This window comes from Typopeltis vanoorti, chromosome 4 (genome assembly GCF_054136105.1).
Source record: "Typopeltis vanoorti isolate ZY-2024b chromosome 4, IOZ_Tvanoo_1.0, whole genome shotgun sequence".
NCBI classification, from domain to species: domain Eukaryota; kingdom Metazoa; phylum Arthropoda; class Arachnida; order Uropygi; family Thelyphonidae; genus Typopeltis; species Typopeltis vanoorti.
The window spans coordinates 159,533,639-159,558,018 of NC_143552.1; the positions used below are offsets into that span (position 1 = coordinate 159,533,639).

The following is a 24,380-nucleotide window of genomic DNA, read 5'->3' on the forward strand; positions in this document are numbered from 1 at the left end:
ACACAACAGGGCTAAACTTATCTGCTTGAATGACAATGTTCTAACCACAGAACTAAACCACATTTTCAACACTTTCTCAGCCAATGGCTACCCCTCCCCCCCCCCCCAAAAAAAATCCAAAAAATATTGAAACCAGTAAACCACAACCCCCCCGTCACAACAAGGATTACTCGAAATCCATCACCATACCCTACATCCGAGTCACCTCGGAAAAAATCACAAAAATCTTAAAAAAACATAACTTATTGTTACAGACCATATAAAATATTGGCATCCTTTATTTGCTCTACTAAAGACCACCCCCCCCCCCTAGACCTACCTGGTGTATACCAGGTCCCTTGCAGCTGTAAGCTGTACTACTTTGGCCAAACAGGCAGGACAGCAAACATCAGTTTCAGAACACAAGGACTACATCCAGTTTCACCAATACAGCCACTCTGGTCTTGCTGACCATGCGCTTAGATACCTGTCATAGAATATGCCACGAAAAGCCTTTTACAGATATGAAAGGCTTTTCGTGAAATCAGCTTCAACCCTAAGAAACGATCCAAACCTCAACAAATTTGGCTGCATTAGACTTCCTCAAATTTGGGAAACCTACATCAGAAGACCTTCAGCCCAATCGCCCAAGAATACCAACATTGCCTGCTAAGTTGGCACAATCAGGACTTTAGGAGAAATAATAGCTTCCTACTTCTTCCTCACTTACTGTTTTGTTGTACCTGCATGCACGTGTCTTATACTTAAGTTCTTGAAAATGGCAACGTGACGTTGCCGAAATATTGAAATATATTAAAATTTATTTTAATGTATATCCTAGTACGTTGTAATTTCCTTAAATTATATAGTGAAAATGCATAACCAACGTCTAAGCCTTTCCACGAAAAGTTCTTGTACATAGTTGTATTAAACAGATGGTCTTATATAAGAATAAGTTTTGTGTTTATTAAAGTAACTTATGTAAAAAAGAAACTGAATTTACTGAATTTGTTAAACAAATTGGATTTCTTGTTAAACTCTATTTGAAAAACCAAAAATATTAGCGCATATTCATATGTTAATAATTCTGTGTTATTTCTTAATGATGTTGCTTGGTTTGAAGGGGAGAAATATTCAATGTTTTACTGATGATATGCATTGGAAAGTATAACAAATGATCTTTGGTCCTTGCAGGAAGATTTAAATAGAATTGTAGCTTAAATAGGTTAGTGGGAGAGCTTTTAATATCACTGCATGCAAGAATTTAAAGTTTAAAGCGAAATTTTGTACTATATTCCAAGAGGTGAATGAGATTCAGATTTGAAGAAATCATTAACAGAGATCTGAAGCTCAGGAGATGCATTGAAGCTATAACGACTGTACATTGTAATCGCACACACACAAAAGTAGAACATGTTAGATTAGAAGCCCTCTTAGGACTAGGCTTCTAGACCTCGTCTAAGAATTCATGTTTAACAAATTTTCGGATGCTTCCACTGCTACTTCTTGAAAAAAAATCTTTTAGGTGTTTTTTTGCTGTAGTGAAGCATAGTATTTTTTTTTCCCCATTTGATTCTGTGCAAGATATCCAAGACATAGTCACATAGTTGTGTCAATGGATGTATTTCTTGTGTTCTTCAAGGATGCTGGCAGATCTCTCAGTTTGTTGATAACATTGTACATACCTAGAAAGAGAGGGGAAGAATTTGATCCTTAGCAGAGCAGGTAAGGGCCGCCAGCTTCATAAGGTTTAAAAGCAGTGCAAAGATTATATTTCTGTAAAGTTCAAGTTGTTTTTCTGGAGGTTCCCCATATATAGAGAATAGCTTGACTGTAATCTGTATGTTGAGAGAGAGAGAGAGAGATGAAGCAACAGAGGAACAACTACTTTATTAATCTTTTTGGCATTTTTGGACAGGAAGGTACAGCAAATAACAGAGACTTCAGATATCTTGTGTTCTTCTAGGATGCTGGCAGATCTTTCAGTTTGTCTATAACATTGTACATACCTAGAAAGAGAGGGAAGAAGTTGATCCTTAGGAAAGCAGATAAGGGAAGCCAACTTCATAAGGTTTAAAAGCAGTGCAAAGATTATATTTCTGTAAAGTTTAGGCTGTTTTTCTGGAGGTTCCCCGGATGTAGAGAATAGCTTGACTGTAATCTGTATGTTGAGAGAGAGAAATGAAGCAATAGAGGAACAACTACTTTATGATCTTTTTGGCATTTTTGGACAGGAAGGTACAGCAAATAAGGAGACTTCAGATATTTCGGGTGGGAATGTGATTGGAACAAAGGTTTGAGGCTGTGTTAATTGCGGGGGGGGGAGAAAAGTTTGAGTATTTAAATTAAACATATTTGGTCGTTTGATAATTAAACATACAAATTATTGTTTTAATACTGACCCTTTACAAACATCTTACATTATAGCCTACCAGTTTCACTAGCAAACTGTCTAGCTATTTCAAGGCGTTTATGGAAAAACATAAAAACTGCAAATTGAAAGGAATATAAAAACATTGTAAACAAACTAGTAGCTAAAGTTACACATTTGCGTGACAGAGACTGAAAGGACTTATTGTTCTTATTCATTATCACGCATGCGTGTTTGTTTGTAAATGTGTAATGTGATTACTGGCTAGCTGTAGTTCAGATGGATTTAGAGAGAGAGGATCAGGTTTATCCACGAACTGTTTAGAATGGTACCCTGATTTCTGTTGAGGTTTCCTGCAGGTTATTAACACTATTGAGTTGTAAACGTGTAATGTGATTACTGGTTAGCTGTAGTTCAGATGGATTTAAAGAGAGGATCGGGTTTTTCCACGAACTGTTTAGAATGGTACCCTGATTTCTGTTGAGGTTTCCGCTGGTTATTAACACTGTTGTGTTAATAACCGGCAGAGACCTAAACAGAAATCAGGGTAACATTCTAAACAGTTCTTGGAAAAACCCGATCCTCTCTCTAAATCCATCTGAACTACAGCTAGCCAGTAATCACATTACAGGTTTACAACAAACATGCATGCGTGATAATGAATAAGAATAATAAGTCCTTTCAGTCTCTGTCACAGGAATGTGTAACCTTAGCTACTAGTTTGTTTACAACGTTTTTATGTTTTCCTTTCAATTTGCATTTACTAGTTTTTAAGTTTTTCCGTAAACGCCTTGAAAAAGCTAGATAGTTTGCTAGCAAAACTGGTAGGCTATAATGTAAGATGTTTGTAAATGGTCAGTATTAAAACAATAGTTTGTATGTTTAATTATCAAATGATCAAATATGTTTAATTTAAACAGTTTAATGAAACACAAAGGTTTCTTACTTTCCTTAACTATTGCAGGGAATTCTCCATCATTCCAAAGTTCCTCATAGTCAGAGGTCATATCAACTCTATATCAGCTAAAAAAATTTATCTATGCACTTCATTGGCGCTTGTAAGAGAAAGGATTCAACACACGAGGTACGAACTAAATAAAAGTGATATTAATTGCCGCAATTTCTTTGATGACATTTCTAACAATTTAGAATATACCATATGGAATCAAATAGATCAAATAATACAACGCAGTTATGAAAAAACTTTCAAACTTTATAAAGACAAGCAAGTTAGGAAATTCAATGGACTTTACAAGAAGAAATATTGGACACAAAAAGACAACCTCCCGAACAACAAAGTGATCTTTAATTTGTCGAATCATAGTCTCACAAAAAATGAATTCGACATTCTCAAAAAAAAAAAAGGTTTTAATTTTGCGATTACGCCCAAACATGTGCCTAAAATGGATTTCATGTGTGGAATTGAAAAAGGCCTATATCCACTACCGCAAAATGTAGCCAACACTATTAGATTCAAAAGTACGATAATCCTAACCAAAGCCAAACAACCTATTCTCAACACGTCTCTTTATGATAGAAAGGCAATCCTCAACTTGAAGAAAAACAAAGATATCATTATTACAAAGGCTGATAAGGGAAATTCAACAGTTATCCTTTACTCTAAAGACTATTATGATAAGTTAAATGTATTACTATCAGACAACTCTACCTATAAGATCCTAGACAGAGACCCCACAATAAAAAATCATAATAAACAAACCAACTAATCAGAAATTGTAATATTTGGCCAGAAGAAGTGAAGAGAACACAAAATCCTCGCATCCCATCACTCCAAGACTATATGGGACACCTAAAATACATAAAAAGGATATACCTCTCCGTCCAATCGTTGATGGAAGATCATCCCCAACTTACCTTTTGGCAAAGCATCTTGCAAACTTATTAAATAATAAAATGAGATCAACAGAATCCTGTATCAAGAATAGTCAGCATTTTGTAAACAAACTCCAAACCATTAAGATTGCACCAACAGAACAGACATGCTAATCAGTCTAGATGTTGTATCCCTTTTCACCAGTGTACCAGTAGAAGAGGTAATAAACATCATCCAAGATCTCTTTCCTCTAGACATCACACAGATGTTTAGACACTGCCTTCAGTCTAATTTCTTCAAAGTTAACAACACTATATACCAACAATTAGAAGGCCTTACAATGGGAAGCCCACTATCACCATCTTGTGCAGACGTTTCATGGAAAAACTTGAAAAAGAAATTCTCTCCACGATCTCCCCTAGACCATCTATATGGCGGAGATATGTTGATGATATTTTCATTATATGGCAAGACAGCTTAGAAAACCTAAAATTGTTTGTGAATAAAATTAACTCAGTACATAACAAGATAAAATTTGGAAAACAACAGCCAACTGCATTTTTTAGACATCTTGATAAAGAAACAATCAAATAGTGTCAAATTATCTATTTACAGAAAGCCTACAGGCACTGGAAGATATCGTCATTATACTTCAAACCATCACAAGACACACAAACCGAGTATTATCCACATGTTGAAAAATAGGGCCAGAAAGTTTATATCAGAAGAGGAGGATACACTAATAGCCAACACATTATCACAAAATGGATATCCTCCAAACATCATCAAAAAATATCTATACGGTGACAACTCCAGACAACAAGAATCAAGCTCCCAGCACATTTCTACTGTAGTGATCCCTTTCATCAGGTCAATTTCTTATCACATAGCCAGAATACTAAGAGCCTACAACATCAGAGTGGTCTTCAAACCAACCACCAGCATCAGACAGTTTTTGGGATCCCCAAAAGATAAGGTGCCATTCTATAAATATCCAGGAGTATATTACATTCCTTGCTCCTGTGATCTTGCCCACATCGGACAAACTTCACGGAGTTTAGAAATCAGACAAAAAGAACATGTTGGTGATGTAAACCACAACAGAAGTATCTCTTCTGGCTTAGCACATCATTTCTGTACGTCTAACCACACTATCGTGTGGTTAGACGTACAGAAATGAAGGAAGCCACAATAGTGTTAATAACCAGCGGAAACCTCAACAGAAATCAGGGTACCATTCTAAACAGTTCGTGGAAAAACCTGATCCTCTCTCTAAATCCATCTGAACTACAGCTAGCCAGTAATCATATTGCACGTTTACAACAAACATGCATGCATGATAATGAATAAGAACAATAAGGCCTTTCAGTCTCTGTCACGCGAACATGTAACCTTAGCTACTAGTTTGTTTACAACGTTTTTATGTTCATTTCAATTTGCATTTACTAGTTTTTATGTTTTTCCGTAAACGCCTTGAAAAAGCTAGACAGTTTGCTAACGAAACTGGTAGGCTATAATGTAAGATGTTTGTAAATGGTCAGTATTAAAACAATAGTTTGTATGTTTAAAAGTTTGAGTATTTATCTGTATGTATGCTGGCTGCTTTTACTCTTCTCCTAAGGATCAACTCCCTCCCCTCTCTGTTCCAGGTAGGTACAAAGTTCCTTGTTCCTGGAACATGTCATATTATTAGACTTCCAAAGTCTCAAGGACATATCAAGGGAAGCCATAATCACCCACACCAGCTGCCTTCTCTTAAACTCATTCACGCTAGATGCACTCACTACTTCCACAGGTAAACCATTCCATTCATTCACAGTTCTATGAGAGAAAAATCTAGTTCTTATCCCTTTCTTAACTGCACACAAACTTAACTTCCACAGATACCCCTTTGTCTTCTCCCTACCTTCCTTATAAGGAAATATTTTATCAACTGATATCCTATTATGTCCTCTCAAAAGTTTACACATCTCTATCATATTCCTCTTTCTTCTGTCTACTAGTATCTGCAGTCCACATACTGTCAGCCTATCCTTGTAATTTACATTCCATAATCCTTATATCATCTTTGTAACTCTTCTTTGCACCCTTTCCACAGCTTCTTTATTCCTGCTGAATCCAGGAGACTAAATCTGCTCTCAGTAATCCAGGTGCAGTCATATCAAAGCCTTGTAAAGAGGCAAAAATGACTTTCATATTCTTCCATATCTTTACATGCTCGTTTTAACATCGCAGTTATCATCTGAAATGCATTTGCAATTTTTGTTGTGAACTTTGAACTTCAATTTTCTATCAGCCATCTCTAAGATCTGTAGCCTTGTCGGTTACTTCAGCATAATCCTACCAATATGCTGTTGGATATCACATCATGCTAAAGTGCACAACTTTATATTTATTAACATTGAATTGACAACCATTATTCTTTGCCCACACTTCCAGCCTTTTCAAATCACCTTGTAAATGCTATATATCAGTAACATCTCTGATTGTCCGGTGTTAGATCCTGAATGAGGACCTTTTTATCAAAGGGTCGTTCAGTCAGGATTTATCAAGAAACAAAATTCTGAACTAGAAATACTTGTACTTTTAGTCAAAAAGGAAAACATGTTAGAATTACCCTAGAAAGAAGTAAAGTAGCAATGAAATTTATATGTTTAAGTAAATTTGTATTGTTAAGAAAATGTTGGTATTTTAAATATGCTCTGTGTAAGAATGTATGTCTACGTGCGAACAAAGGTGCAAAGGTTGCTAGCTAGCTGAATATGATGACGTAACGCCCAAAGCGAAAACGTTCGTGGAAGGCGAGCTGAACTCGTTTTCAGTGAAAAGAGCATTCTTTAAGGAGCAGGAGTGTGACGCAACCACATAAGGGTGAATAGGAGAGCGCAATTAGAGATCCTCCGATACGACAAGGGGGCACTACGAAGAATAATAAAAGCGAGTTCACTCGGGTTTGAAGGCTGCGTTTTTTCTATTCCTGTTTCCTCGTGTGGACCAGCAGTGCTGACTGATTGACAGCACCGGATGGCAATCTTCCCGGTTGCTAACTGAAGGAGTCGGGCATGCTATACGTGAGATGACGGCATCGACCAGCTCGTGCCATCGGTAAGAGTTTACCGATGCGAGACAGTGGAAAGTCTCCCCCCTGAAGGACGGCAGAGCCGATGACGACCCGCTAGACGAGCATTAGTCCATTAAAAACAAGGAATGGCCATTTGTGTCGATCAGAGCAAGCTCCACATGGACCTGACTAGATAAGGCAGAAAGACATTTTGACTATAAAGGATGGATGAAAGGCGCATAATGACCGCTCAAAAAAGTGGTAATGTACAGAAATTTCCTTATTCATGTAACAATTAGTATTGGAGAAAAGAGAGAAGAACAGATTTCTAATTGAAGGGAAAGAGAACTTTTAAGTGACTTTGTGCTCAGTAACTTATTAACTTTATTGGACCAGTAGCCTGAGAGTGTGCAACACTCAGTTGAATGTGAATGGAATTTGTTAGTGAACTTTGCTTAGAAATTGAACTAGTGTTTTATGATGTGTGTGTATCTTTTAACCTAGAGATGTAAATAGTGTGTTTGATAATTAGAATGTTCCTTTATTGCTTAGCTAGTGAATTAGAATTTTGATATGACATACCTTTGATGTGTGGAAGTCTATTTGTATGCAATTTGATACTTAATAAATATGTTTTTTCTATGTAAACCTGAGTTTGTCTGAGCGTGAGACTGATTTTACCACTCATAAAAGTTCGGACCTATGAATAAGGGGAAATTAAGGGAAGTTTAGAAAGTTAAGGCCATGACTGCAATGTTGAAATTTCTATAGGCACTTAATACTTTAACAAGATTAGATAATACTTGAACTCTGGGAAGGTTTCTTTGAGCAAGAATTCCTCTGTTCTAGGACTCTGACTGGTGCAGCTAAATCACACAAATTTTGTCAGAGTTCCGAAAGGAGAAACGGCCCCAGAGAGATAGATTAGAGATTTAAGCTTAGTAGGCACAAGAGGGATAAGGATAAGAAAATAATAGAAAAAAAGTAACGACATAACACCGGCTTATCCTCATCATCAGCAAACAACTGAGGATCTCATATCAGCACCTTTCCTGTGTCATTAATGTATAGATTAAACAACATTGATTCAAGAAGTGATCCATGAGGCGCACCTAAAATCTGGCAGATTCACATCCTCCATATACCACTTTCTGATACTTGTCCATCAGCCACCCACTTATCCAAGCCAGAAGTTTATATTCTAATGTCATATTCTTAGTTCATGTAGCAGCCTTTCTTGCGATATCCTATCAAATGCCTTAGCAAAGTCCACAATATAATAGTTTATCCTTTCCATTTACCCAACTCAGCCATAACATTAGTATAAAATATGAGCAGATTGCTTGGACATGTTCTCTCTTTAATAAACCCATGCTGTTCCTCAAAGCCTATCTTGTTTGTCCACCCATTTCTGCATGCAAATTCTTACCAACTTCTCTAAACTCTTTACAATTACACCACAGATATTAATAGATCAATGGTTAGATACATGTCTTTGCACCACCTTTGTGCAATGGGATTATTATACATTCTTTCCATTCCTGTGGGATCTTTCCTGAGTGAAGCCTCAAATTATACAAACATGTCAATGGCCTAGCCAGTTTGGGTGAACATTCCTTTAGCACATGTGCTGATATCCCATCTGTCCCAGTTGCCAAATCGGTATCCAAGTTATGCAACATCTCCACAATTTCCTTCTCATGTACTTCTATCTCTTTATCCAGTGTAGTGGTAGCATTGTGCACTATGTTACATACACCAGGTTGATAGATCTTGGTGAAGCGAGCACTCATTATTTGAACTACTTCATCTGCTTCTGATACTAAGGTACCACTGTATTCTTTTGTGGGGTTCCTTTTAGTGTGTGCAGCCAATTTCTTCTCATACTCCAGTTACTTTTTGTACAATATTTGTAATTTTTCTGGCCTGAGCTTTATATATTTCATAACTCCTATCACTCTTATTCTCACAATATTCCTTCCACATCATCTTCTTCTTATGGATCTCTTTTTTTTTCCAATGAGATTGCACTCCATTTCACTCCCATTCTATTTATTCTTTGAACTTCAGCAACACTTTTGGATATCACATCATTTAAGTATCTTTTCCAAGCTTCTCATACACTGCTGATATCCTTCCCATTCAACAATTGATACCATCGAACCAAAGATTGTATTCTCCTGAGTTTGTCATAATTTTCAAATTTGTAGTTCAGCATACAACCTGTCTTGATTATAATATCCATATAGGCTACTTCTCTGATTAGTACAGCATGATCACTGTCACTAACTGGTGGCAAGACAGTCAAATCACATCCTTAACTGATGCTATGATCAATCTACACTCTTGTCCTTTAGTTACTTCTTTCATGCTGATTGAGAAAGTTCACACAACAGCTCAATAACTTATCCTTTGTTCTTATCATCATCATCATCAGTTTTCTCTGCTACCCAATCAATATTCAGATAATTTAAGTGATCCATAATAATACTCATTTAGTACTCATCAGAGTAATAATTTAGCGATGCATTTCTTCATCCCTAGCAAATAAACCCCCAGATCTGTGGCAACATCCCACCGTATGTTTCATCCTGTTAGCCTCCACTTCATACCAGATAGACTCAGTACTATATGGGACGTTATTACCATTATTGCTTTCATGTATTTTTATCCTAACTGGACTCAGGCCATCTGATGTCATTATTAGTCCTCCTCCTATCTCCTCTTTCATTCCTAAAAAATAGTATATCCTTTACACTTAATTCCAGTTACAACATCTGACTCTGAAAGCCAGGTTTCACTAATTCCAGCAATTTTAGGTCACAACATATTCACCAAAGCAACAAACTCATCCACTTTGTTTCTAATGCTCTTGGCATTTTGTGCATAGACAACAAGTTACTTTACAATTTCTGTTGCCAGCAGACTCATTCCAGTTGTGCCAAAATCGCAGAACTGGCACTTAAACTCCCAAGTACCCTCAGCCAGCCATTCAGAAACTGACGCAATGCTAAATGACGACATTTGCAGGCTCACTGAACAGATGCAATTTCAAATCCAAGAAGCTCGTCCAGTGTCACCATTTTGAACCCACAGTCTCTTGGAGAGATGTAATGAACTTTCCACACTTAAAAGCTTGTGATATCCCAACAAGCTGATCGGTGTTCATATCGGCCATGAACAGCAAGTCAAAAGGCACCAGCCCAGCATCGTAAGTAATGGTCCGGCCAGATCTATGCACAGTGCAAAAGAACACTGCAAATAAGAAAAGAACTGGAAGATAAACGAATGCCAAAGTGGAGAAGAAACATGGACAGTCAATTACAAGGCAGTGGTATTAATAAGAAAATCAAACTCTGTAAACAAGTGGTGTGAAAATCTGATCCCAAACACTGCATAGGAAACATGTGGGACACGTGTGGTCAAAAACAAATTTCACAGGACCTTCCGGATCCATTTCACAAATATACATGATCTCGGTTCTAACCTTAATGATGTTCACTTCCACCTTCGTCTGCAAATCCTCACCTATTCTTCCTGACAGAAACTGAAATCTCAACCTCCTCAAACACTACTCATCTCTGCTTTCCCAGCTACACACTCTTTAACTCTTTTTTTTGCCTCAGAGGTGGGATCTGTACATATGTTCACTCCAATATACCATGCAAGAGAGTATCTGGCATATATATATATCTGGAATCTATTAGTATTGATTTCCTTTGGCTAAAAATCACCCTGCTCCATTCTACCAAAGTCATATGCTGTCTCTCTCTCTCTCTCTCTCTCTGCTGCTCTCCTAATGCCAACAAGCACCCTGAACTCTTCAGTCACCTTTCCTTAAATGTTAATTTTCTCCAATCCAACTCTCCAAACAGTGAAGTCATCGTCCCTCGGGAACTTAGCTGGTTGTCCCCGCTTCCAACTGCACAAATCAGGCAGGTAGAGAGGCCAAGACTTTTGCAATCACAAATGATCTCACACAAATTGTCCACATGCCCAACAGAATATCAGACAATCCCAACCACTCCCCAAACACTTTGAACCTCTTCCTCACCAGTGACTCATGTAAGTACACTGTGAATGTTGTCTGCCCTCTAGGCAGCTCAGACCACAATGTAGTTCAGATCTCTTCCCCTATGGAACAACATATACACAAAAAAAAAAGAACAACATATACACAAAAAAATTTCAAAAATACATAAATAGTTATTTATGTATTTTTGAATCATCAGACTTTCCCATATTGTTGATAAGGATAGGTAGTCATTACAATTCAGGTTAGAAGGATGGAGCAGGGCTTTGGTACTCTTTAAATAATCATTCAAACTTGAACCTGAAATGGTAGAGTACGCATCTCTTAGATCAGAAGATTTTGTGATCAGTATTGATTCCATGTTATGCTAGACCTGATTTCTCAGATTACTTGTTAATTAATGACATAAAGTTAGAGTTCTTGTAATTTTGGTTCAACAAAACATCTAGTTTTTGTCTGAAATAGGAGAGGTGGCAATCACATGAGACTTGGTAGATGCCAGGAGAGTGCAGGTTGTTTATTTTTAGAAGGAAACAAAGTGGAGAGTTTGTTGAATGGAACAAATATTAGTGCTAGGTTGTGTTTCTTGAGGATTCATGAAATAGGTTCAAATATACCTGAAATGTATGGAATTGGGACTCTCTGTACTGTTTCAGGGTTGTCAGAAGCAGTCTTATAAGAAAGATGGGCTAAGAGGCTTGATTCTTACAAACCTGTCTCCAACAACCCTGAAACAGTATGAATAGCCCCAATTCTATATATTTCAAGTATTTCTGAGTCAATCTCTAGAATCCTAAAAAAATACAACTCGGTGCTGATATTTGTTCCATTCAACATACTCTCCACTTGGCTTCCTTCCTTCCTTCCTTAAAAATATGTAGCCTGCACTTTCACTTCCTGGCATCTACTGTAATTGCCACCTCTCCTACTTCAGACAAACTGGATGTTCTGTGAAGAAAAGATTACTAAAACTCCAACTTTACATCATTAACAAGTAATCTAAGAAATCAGGTCTAGCACAACATGGAATTGACACTGACCACAGAATCTTCTGATCAATGACATGCTTATACCACTGTTGCTGGTTCAGGTTTGATGTTTATTTAAATAGAGTGCTGAAGCCCTACCCTATTGTCTTAAATGAATTGTAATGACTGCCTCTCTTACCGAAAATATGGGAAAGTCTCATTCTCATCCATCCAAGGTGGATTGAATCCACCTGATTAAGGGCTTTAGACAATTTGATGCAGCTGACTTGCCATTCCTCTGCTGCATACGTTTAGGGGTAAGTATTTTATGTCTGTAGAACTGTGTGTTCACAGGCTGTTTTTGCTTGTTCTGAGGGACGAAAAACCTGAGTTTCTGTGTGAAAAAACCCTCTACCTCTATATGAGATCAGCTATCTCACCATTTGATTGAAAAGACCTAAAAGTTTCTCACATCATAGATGGGATTTGAAACCTGGTCTTTTTAACCAAAAGACCTGCCTATACCAACTGAGCTGCATAGGCTCTCTGTTTCTCATTAATCATCAATATATACACTGCTTGGAAAGAAGTCAATGGACACCATAGTGTGAGGAACAAACATCCATCCGCCTTAATAAGATGTAGGACCTCCTTTCACTGTGATGACTGCAGCATTCCTATGGGGCATACTTTCCACAAGCACATGATAGCGATCGATGGGAATTTTGGACCATTTTTCTTGTGGGCATGTAATGAGGTTCTGAACTGTTGTGAGGCATAGCCTTTGACCTCACCTGATGCTCCAGTTCATCCCACAGATTTGAACACCTGTGCGATGAACAGATGATAGGGTTGAGATCAGGGCTCTGTGGGAGACCATTCAAGTGTGGTGACATTCATGTCCACAAACTATGAGTTACAGCAGCAGCCTTATGATACAATACATGGTCTTGCTAATAGAAACAATGGTCAGTTCTGTAGCAATGCCACAATATTAAGAAACATTGCATTGTACAGAATGTTCAGATACCTCTTAGAGTTCAATGTTCATGGCACCACAAACACAGATCCAAGGCCAAAACAGGATAGTACCATCAGACAATACCATTTGATTCATGCAACCTAACTATGAATTTCATGGCTGGGTTACATGCTCTTTTAAGAGATGTTCACAGGGCATCCATCACACCCCACCCATCCATCTGCTTGATAGAGTGTGTAGTGTGATTCTTTGCTTTATAAAGCAGCTTCCCAAGCTGCAACATCCCACTGAACATGCTCTTTACATTACATCAACATTACCCAAACCATCACTGCATGATTTGGGTAATGTTGGACTTGTATATTGTGGTCCTGCCATGGAAACCCATGTTGAGAACCTTCGTTCTGAATGTTTTTTTGCAGAGTCACGTTCAAGGAACTGTTGACCTCAGATGGTCAAATTTGTTAACAGTTTGCTGGACAGATAGGCCTGCAACATGGCAACTGATCATAATGCCGCTTTCAAACTGTCAGTTCCCTTCTCATTGCCATTTCACCAGGACACAGTTGCACTGACTTGGGAGCCTCATATTCCTTCAATTTATACTGGTTAGAAACACATGACTCATTATACATGGCACAATGCACCATCCATGGGGGGGGGGGGTCCTCTGTTGACTTCCTTCCAAGCAGTGTGTGTGTCGATCCACTGCCAGATGTGAAGGCCTTTCCAAGATTACTCTAAAACTGTGTCCATGGCTCTCATTCCTCACGTCACTCTTGCAAATCTGATGATATCATCTTTCCACTGTGATTTAGGTTGGTATCATGGTCGTTTTTCCTCTCGTGGAATCCATTCCAGTACTTCTTTTGTCCATCATTGATCTTGTCTTCGAGCAATATGCCCAGCCCTTGCCACTTCTGATATTTCACTCTTCCTATGGTGTCAGAGACTTTGGCTTGATTTCTTATTCACATATTCCTTTTGTGATCCAGTCTTGTGATACCAATCATCTTTTTTCCATACTAAATTGTGTTGTTCTTAATTTTTGAATTTCCTTTGCATTTAGTGTCCATGTTTCACAGCCATATGTCAGTATAGGAAGAATACATTGGTTAAAAACTTATCTTTTCAGGCACAATGGTAGTTGGCTTTTGAATATTCAATGTAATTTTCCAAATGCTTTCCACCCAAGCATTAGTATTTTGTCCATGATATTTTGTTCCATTGATATCTCTTGTCCTAAGTATATGTAATGATCTACTTTTGATTTTCATCATTATTGAATTTTATTATTTCTTGTTGAACATAGCTATTGAACATAACTTGGATCTTCTTTAGGTTTATCTTTAGGCCAGCTGTTTTGCTAGCAATTTGGAATTCATAGATACGAGTCTGCAATTCATACACATTTGAAGTAAAGATAACTGTGGCATCTGCAAAGTGTATTTAAATGACTTAAATATTTTCCATTTATCTTCAGACCTTTCCCTTCCCAATCAAGAAGTTTTAATATTTCTTCTAGGCATGCTGTGAATAATTTTGGAGATATTGTGTCACCCTGTCTTATATCTCTGTATTTCCACAGTAGAGATGCTTTCATTGAAATGAATTGCTGCTGTGGCATTGGTGTCTGCTGATTTGATGATCCTGATATATGGTTCCTCCACTTGTTGGTTTCGTAATGCTTTAAGTATTTCACAAGTTTTTACTGAATCAAAGGCTTTCTCATAGTCAATAAAACCAAGACATAGTGGTAATTGATATTTATTTCACCATTCAATAATCTGCTGTACAACTTGAATATGGTCCATTGTACTGAAGCCACTTCGAAAACCTGCCTGTTCTTTTGGTTGTGCTAGGTCTAGAATTGTACAAAGCCTATGAACTAAGAGTTTGTTAAACTTTGTAAACCACTGATAGTAGACTGATAGGTCAGTAGTTCGTCAAGTCTTCTACCTCAGCTTTTTTTTTTATGTATCAGAATTAGGATAGCCTTCTGCTTTTAGAAGTTCATCTATAACTCCATCCTCACCTGCAGCTTTTCCATTTTTTCAAGCTTTGGATGCTCCACATAACTTCTTCTAGTGGAATCTGTGGTATTTCAGTACTTGTAGTTATTTTGTAGTTGTCTTCTTTTTCTTCATTTAATTCATCATCCTAATATAATACTGAGTAAAATTCTTCAATTCTTTTTGCTATAGCATATCTATCTCTGGTTATGGTCTCATCTTGTAGTTTAACTTCAACCATCTGTTTATTGCTGTTCATCAATTGCTGTTTGACTTTTTTGAGACCAAGGTGGTTTTCAATTGTTTGTTGTATGAATTTACAATTGAATTTTCTTATTTCTTCTGTGATCCGTTTTCTGATCATTTAACACAATTCAGTGTATTCAGTTTTATTCTGTAGGTTATTTGATTGTTTCATTTCTCTTCGTTTTTTCATAAGCTGTTCTGTTTCTTCAGAAATTTTGTCTTGTTTCTGTTCTGTGGTATCAGCTATTTCAAGTGAGCATTGAAAAGGTTTTGGGTAATAATGTCATCTATAATAAGGTTTTTAAATCTACTGTTTAGTTCATGTTGGAATATATCTTTTTTTAATGTTGAGTTTGTGTACATCTATGTTTTGCTTTGATCTTCAAAACATTTTTCTTCTTTCTTTTTGGCAGTTTATTTGAATCTTACTGCATACCATACGATGGTCACTTCCAATGTTGAAGGTATTTATAACAGAGCAGTCTTGAAAGATGTTTTTCTTATTGCTGAGAATAAAGTCAATTTCATTAGTTTTTAACATGGACTTTTTCATGTCCACTTCCTGTGTTATTTTCTAGAAAAAAGAATTCATGATGCACAGCTTTTCTTTTTCTGCAAATTCTATTAACCTTGCTCCTCTATCCTCTCTCATGCCATATCCAAAATTTCCCATCGAGCTTTCATCTGATTGTTTTATACCATTTCTAGCATTAAAGTCTCCCATTACAATTCCGAAATGATGATTTCCTTTATTGTAAAGTTGGGATACATTCCAAGATGAATACAACCTTCCAAGACAAATCAAACAGATATATATATATATATATATATATTCCAGCAATTGCACATTTATACAAATGTGCAATTGCTGAATTAACAAGAGGAAAGTTTGAAGATCGGAACGAAATCGAGCTGCTCAATGGTGAAAAAATCAAGGCAATATAATTCGAAGATGGCTACAAATATTTGGGAATTTTAGAAGCATCAGAAATTCTGCACAATAAGATCAAAGTAAAAACTAGAGCAGAATACATAGGGCGACTAAGGAAATGCCTTAAGTCAATGCTTAATGCTGGAAATTTGATAAAAGCAATTAACACCTGGGCCATACCTGTTCTGAGATATTCAGCAGGCATTGTTGAATGGACCCAGCTAGAGGTGAAGGATTTAGACCAAAAAACTCGAAAATTAATGACAATGCACCATGCCCTTAATCCTCGCAGTGACATTGATAGGCTCTATCTATCATATAAAAAAAGAGGCAGAGGATTATTACAAGTAAAACAAGTTATTGAATAAGAAAAAACGAAAAAAAAAAAAAAACGATTATCTGCAGCAAACAATGGAAAAATTTCTAATTGAGGTAAGGAAAGAGGGTTTATTTAAACCCATGGAAACAAAATTGGAATACAAAACAAACCAAGTAAAAGTGAGAACTGAAAGATGGAAAAATAAGGCATTGCATGGAAAATACCTTCACAGCATAGAGGACAGTGCTAATAGCAACTTGACCTGGCAATGGTTGAGAAGTGGAGCACTAAAGAAAGAAACAGAATAGGTAATTTTAATAATATGTGCTTTACATTATGGGATACTGTTTACTGTTGGATGTTTTCAAGTGTATTTTATTGGCTACATTTGTAGAGTAGGTATGTGTCCCCCGAAAAATTTTAGACCTCTTTAACATGGTAGATAAAATCAAGTTTGTTAACTTTTCCTTGGTGTAGTTTCATAGTTGAAGTTTTTTTTTTTTTTTTTTTTGAACAAGTGAGAGTTCACCATTGTTGGGTATGTGTCTAGACAGCATAACCACGTGGTTGCTTGGTGCTTAGCTGTCCCTAATGTGGCTTACTAATGGCTGGCCACTCCTCACACTTTAATTTGTGGTTGGTTGCTACTGTCATTCCTTTTGTAGGTTGGTTAGCAATTTATTATAATTATTTTACAGTAAATTTCGAAATTTGGCTGTCAGATTTACTTTGTTTTTGTCCAAGAGGTATTTTTGCAGAGTTGTCAGTAATCTAATCCTCTCGAGAACATCTGATATTTCTGGATTTAAGTAGCTGGATAGATTTGATTTTAGACTGTAACTCGCCAGAGGTCAGGCTAAAGTCTTTGGTTGACCAAAGCAGTGATGTTGTAGTCCATTGTAGTGAATGATTCTGTTCTTGTGTGCAGATACATGCATTCCAGATAATGACCTTAATATAAAAGTTGAAACATCAAGCAGCTATTTTACTTTAAAGTTTTTACTCCAACTGTAGATGTTTCCGTAATTTTTTTATAAAATAAATGCTGATCATCCTGTAACGATGAAAAAAAAGGATATAAGTTAGTGAGATTTTGCCAAATTAATGCAGAAAATAGTATGAATATAATGGAGAGGGTAAAACAAGAGGCTGTTGAAAGTGGTGTAAGGGTATAGGAAGGAAAGGAATAAGAACTAGATATTTTGCTCAAAGAGTCATGAATGAATGAGTGAACTGCATTGCCAGAAAATGTAGAGACAGTGAATGAGCTCTAAGATGAAGTGTAATAAACATAGTAATAGTTAATGTGAATTCTCCATGATGCGTCTTGTGATTGCATGGGGGAGATGATGATGATAGTAATAACAATCGTCATTATATTACTACTAGCAACTCTAGTAATAATTTTTCGGGTAGCATGTTTTTCTTTTTTTTTTTTTCTTTTTTTAGCTTTGTCTTTTCTTGCTTTGTGAAACAGCCATGCAATTGTTGGTGTGGCAGACTGAAGCATTCATCATTTTCTGCCAAAAATCTATCAAAAGTAGTTGCTTAACTGTAAATAGACAAAAGCTGTAATACGTGATAGGAAGAGAATGATGAAATTTAACTCTATAAGAGGGAGGATGGGGTTATGTGTGTGAGTGTGTTAGAGATCAATAACAGAAAAATTATTAATACATGTAATATTACTATTTTGTTCTAGTTATCTTCAATATTGTACTCCATGAAGATAGCACATTCCTAACCCATTTGGAAGCCATGTTTCATGCTTGTGCCCTCTGCTACATATTCAATAATGATATGCCTTCTAAGCAGTCTTCAAATGTATGTAGTCTTTTGATTGTGTATAAATTTCAATGCAAAAATTGCATTTCTTTTTAAAATGGAAACATTTAGGTAACATATATATCAGAATTAAACATATATATCAGAATTAACAATCAAAATTGTTATTACTCTTTGTCTGCAACTTAAATAACAATCTGTTGACATAATGTAGGCTCTGTGCTTTTGTGTCATGTAAATAAATTGAGCCATTTGTAATTAAAGAAAATAACGAAATTAGCACTCTGATTAGGAGGTTTTATTTTACATTAGCTCCAAAAAAAAAAAAAGAAGAAGAATACCACTGTATTACAGTCAGCCTTGATTTTATGTCAGCATTCTTTCAGAAGACTTGTCATAAGTCAGAAATCACATATCTGCATAGTTCAGGTTCAATATGAACCTGAACTATGCAGATATGTTAAAAATTAACATAAACAACGATTACACAATAACCACAGTAATTAACATTAATGAAATGAAAGTACAGGTATTTTGTACTGAAAATAACAATACATCATCATTTCATAGAAACAAGCAAATCATAGAAATGGGAATACAAGGTGCATACAACAATCAATTTACCAATTAAAAATGGTTGTGACGTGCTAGAAATTAATATATTACATACATACATACATGATGTATAAAAAAGATAATCATGAAGTCATTATATATTAACAGGATTGAAGAGTTTAAAATATTTTAAGTTAAAACTTTAAAAGAAAACAGTTCTAATCCAAGGAATTGAAAAATTAAAATTAAAATAAGTTAAAATAAGAGTTTAAAAATAAGTCTTAATATGTTATAATAATAATAAAAAAAAAACATATATATCATTATAAATTCAGATCTAAGTTTGTAATTCAGGTCACAGCTTCAGCAGCTGCTTGTAAGAAGTCATTCCAGTAATTCTGATTAGCACATAAAGTGCATTCTTTTACAATATGTTACATAGTCTGTCATGGAGCACCACAGTCACATATTGGAGACGATTGTCTGTTCCATTTATAGAGAGTATCTTCACATAAGCCATGGTTTGTCCAAATCCTATTTAGTATTGTCCAGGTTTTGTGAGGTAGGTCTTATCCTATAATGATTTGATCACCTTTAAAGATGTTATACAAATTTTCTTTTGTGTTTTCCTTCCATATTTCCTCCCATTTTGATAAAGGATTAAGATTATTTAGATAGTTCTTCTGCTGCTCGTAGTGATGGATGGCGAGATTTCAATCTGTTGACATTAAGAGTTGGGAGATCCTGATGAATAGGTAAGTTTGGATTACCAGAAATTTTTTGAAATTCATGGACTAAAGAATTCAATTTACGTAGTTCTGTAGGAATAATGCCTGTCAAAAGAGATAACCAATAAGTTGGAGTTGATCTAATAGAGCCTGTAATTAATCTTAAAGTATTATTCAATTGAGAATTGATAATCCTTGTGTGAGGGCTATTTAGCCACACAGGAGCACAATATTCAGCACTTGAGAATCCAGAGCAAGAGCTGTTGTCTGAAGAATAGAGGCTCTTGAACCCCAAGTAGTGCCACAGAGTCTCTGTAGGGTATTATTATGTGTCCTTAGTTTATATGCCAAGTTTGAAAGATGTTGCCTGAAGGTAAAAGAACAGTCAAATATGACCCTCAAGTACTTAGGGAATTTATTATTTGGGAGTATAGTGTTGTTCAATTCACTTTTTAGTTCCACATTTGCCAAGTTCTTATTTAGATGAAAACAAGATATCACTGTTTTGCTCCTATTTAAACTGTCTCCATCTTTTAAAATTTCTTCTGTACAACTTATACATTTATGCTGTATAGTTATTGCTATATCATCAGCATAACAAAATTTCCTTGATGTAGTGACGGGAAGATCAGATATATACAGATTGAATAATAAGGGAGATAAAACAGATCTCTGTGGCAATCCGTTATTTAACTTCCTTTCGCTGCTAGTTTATTACCTATAGCCACTATAAATCTTCTATCTCTTAGCATATTGTTAATGATATGGACTATTGTTTTACATGGGATGATTTTATATAATTTATATAGAAGGCTTTGTCTCCAGACAGTGTTGAAGGCTGCTGATAAATCAATAAATGCTGCAGATGTTTTTAAGCATTTTTGAAAACCAGCTTCTATGGGAGTTACTAAAGAGAGAATCTGGTCACAACACCCACGATTTGGTCTGAAGCCAGCTTATTCTATTGGGACATATTTAAAAATTGTGGAGCTTATTCTATTATAAATAAGTCTTTCAAAGAGTTTATAACAACAACAACTAAGGAGAGTAATAGGCCATTAAAATGGAAAGTATTTTTGCTTTTTTAAAAATAGTAGGAATTTACTGGTTGTAAGTATGTCAGTATAGAACTTAGTTAACAAGATCTTGCATTTCTTTCCAGATTAATCAAAAATTCTGGATCAATGCCTTACTGGAAGCCTTACCAAGCTTTAATTCCTTTAAGGCTGCTTCAACTTCTTGCTGCGTAAAAGGGCATGCAAAATTAAGGTTATAGGTGAAGACTTGTTAAATTCTTTTAATTTTCCCTTAATATATCTTGTATGCTTTTTATTAATTGGGGTATGTGATGTTTTAACAATATGTAAGGTTAATTGAATTGGGGAGATTGGTTGTTAACCAATGGAGCACTACCACCTAGTTTCCTAAGAAGGCTCCAAGCTTTTTGGCTGGATATGAGTAAAGTCTATACCTTCAACTGTATTTGCCCATTTTTCCTTTGGGATATATCCAATTTTACTAGAAGTTCGTCTGCTGTTTTTGGGTCTGTGTTCATCAGATATTCCTCACAGAGCAATTCACATTTTTCACTTTAACCATGTATATAGTTATACATAATACCTCTAGGAATACTTTTCTTGGCAGCAAGCAGGACTATGCTTATAAATCGATTAAAATGACTACTTACTTATTGGAGCTATCCAGCGAATACATTTGTCAAGTTCATTTGCATATTTATTCCAGTCAGCCTTTTTAAAATTCCAGCATCAGATAGGCTTTGATCTTACAAGTGGAATAGAAATATCTATGTCAATTAATACCGGTCTGTGTTGACTATGAGGAAAGTCAGTTAAGACCCTTCTCAAATTTTGCATAGGGTGACCTAAATTATTTTTGCTCACAAAGCATAAATCAGGATTATAATCTCTTTTCCAGACTGCAGATCTAAAATTGCCTTTGTCTTTAGCATCAAAGACTAAATGAATGTTATTTAGTTCGATCCAATCAGCAAGTTTTTCACCACATTCATTGTTTCAAGCAAAATTCCACTGTTCATGGTGACTATTAAAGTCCCCAATATAAATTGCAGGATGTTCAGCAATAGGAATAAATTTTTCCAGCCAAGATGATCCAGGCAGTTTATAAATATTCATAATTGTAATATCTTGAACTTTTATCACTGTTGTATGTATATTTTCTTCAATATTTTGAGATAAAAGAAGGACTTCGTTCAGACAATTTCACATACATTGCTATTTCATATACTTCACCGATAGCAGTGTAATAACCTGGAATGCGATCTCTCTTAAGGAGCTGTTCAGGATCAGCAGCACATGTTTCCTGGACAGCAATCAAGTCAACATTGTTGGTTAGCAATAATTTTGATAAATAATAGCATTTGACTTTGCTAATAGATTCAGTATTTAATTGACAAATACGTAGTGTGGGGCCAATATTTCTAAACTCAAGTTTCTGCAAGTCACTATATTCAGTAGACATCATGAAATTGGCCAGGAGATTCTTTGGATGGACTGGCTGCCTATTGCTGTTGCTCATTTAGCACCACCCAGGGGACATGTATAGCTTAAGGATTGCTATGGATGCAAGCAACATTGTCCCCCATTAATATATTAATAAATAATATTAAAACTATTTTTGATGGTTATATAAAAATGAGAATCTCCCAAACGTTTGGGAGAGAGAGACAATCATTCCAATTCAGATTTGGCTGATGTAAAAGGGCTCTGCAACTTTCTTTGAAAATGCATTTATATTTAAAACTGCTTCTATGGAGAAGACGAGCTTCATCCCACTGGATACTGTGTTTAGTGCCAATACCCTCAAAAGTCTAGTCTGGCACAACATAGTATTGACACTAACCACATTATCTGGTTGGATGAAGCTCGTCTTCTCCATAGAAGCAGTTTTAAATATGAACTCCTTTTCAAAGAAAGTTGCGGAGCCCTTTTACATCAGCCAAATCTGAATCAGAATGATTCTCTCTCTCTCTCTCTCCCAAAAGTTTGTGAGATTCTCATTTTATGTAACCGCCAAAAATAGTTTTAATATTGTTTATTAATATATTAATTTCTAGCATGCGGCAACCATTTTTAATTTGTAAACCGATTGTTGTATGTACCTTGTATTCTTGTTTCTTTGATTTGCTTGTTTCTATGCACTGATGATGTATTGTTATTTTCGGTACTAAATATCTGTACTTTCCTTTCATTAAAGTTAATTACTGTGGTTATCATGTAATTATTTGTTTCTAGTCATGCCACAGGTACCTTTTAAAGATTAAAAATTAACATGCCATGCTTAAATGTGTAGGTCTGTCTTGTTATGTTTTTAATGCATTTTACTCTTTGTTTACAGTGAAATAATACAATGTACACATTATAACATAAAATTACTATATCTACTATCTACTGCAATCCCCGTTAAGATCATCATTATATAGTCCCAGTTCCAAGTCCTGCTTAACCCCAGTTGTAAATCTTCCTTCTTCTTGATGCTGCTTTCCCATACTAAATTCTTTGATATTCAGTTGCCAATCCATTCCAATTTAAATATCAACTTACCATGTGCATCCTGTTCAATGCTTTCGTAAAATCCAGAATAAACACATGTATTGCCTTTCATTAACTACTCTTGTTACATTTTTATAAACTGTGACTGGATTACAACTCTATGGTGAAATCCATAAATAATGTTATTTTCATCTTCCAATTTTGTATACAAGCTTTTCTTAATTTTCCAAAACTTTAATATGTACAGAAGAAATACAAACTGATCTGTATTCTCCCATTTTACCACCACCCTCAGTGAATGACACCATCAATACTATAACCAAATCCAGAATATACATTGCTCATTTTTCCTCGACCACATTCTGTCTAGGATAATTTTACTTCTCTAACTCTAGTCCGCGCGGTTAGCCTAGTGGCTATGCACTTCGCAACCATATGCCTGAGGAAGGAGTGTCCTAGGTTCAATTTCCGTCGGTGACGTGAGGAGCTGAAGGATCTTCCTCAGCCATAGCAAAGTTAGCCAGTCTTGGGCGTGGACAGCAGGGTTTTTTCCCCAGTTTATTCTGGGGTTTTTCATCTCACAAAGCAGGCAAACTGGCCTTGAGAACTCAACACTACAGGCCATAGGATACACCGGGGCATAAGGCTGACCACCTTATCCTGTAAACGGAGTGAGGTCCGATGATCAATGGACCTTCGACACTGCAAGGTAAAAGAGGGTATAAGGAAGATGAGAACTCTAGAAATTAAATCCCTTATTACCATGTCATAGCACTGATGATGTATTGTTTGACCAATGACCAATGTTTATATTACCATAGTTTAAATCTTCCATAATGATCACCTGCTTACACCTATGAAGTTAATTTGCCTAAACATTTCTTGTTTATCACTTTCTGCACTGCACTGAATATCCTGTCCTGCCATTTCTTCCTCACGCCCTATGCTATGGAAGCCATTGACCATTTCTCACATGGTTGACTGTTTGGAGAGGATACAACTCATCTGCTGTCATAAGGAATCCCCCCCCCCATGCACATTCTCCT

At 36.0% G+C, this 24,380-nt stretch overlaps 1 protein-coding gene across 1 annotated transcript in view; it reads left to right on the forward strand.

Annotated features, from left to right (window-relative positions):
• LOC150107796 (RUS family member 1) overlaps positions 1–24,380 on the forward strand; it is a 222,143-nt gene that overhangs the window by 167,884 nt on the left and 29,879 nt on the right. Inside the window, exon 10 of the mRNA XM_090391552.1 lies at positions 18,439–18,560. Within this exon, the coding sequence (XP_090247678.1) occupies positions 18,439–18,560 (122 nt within the window). The remainder of the gene's footprint in view (positions 1–18,438; positions 18,561–24,380) is intronic.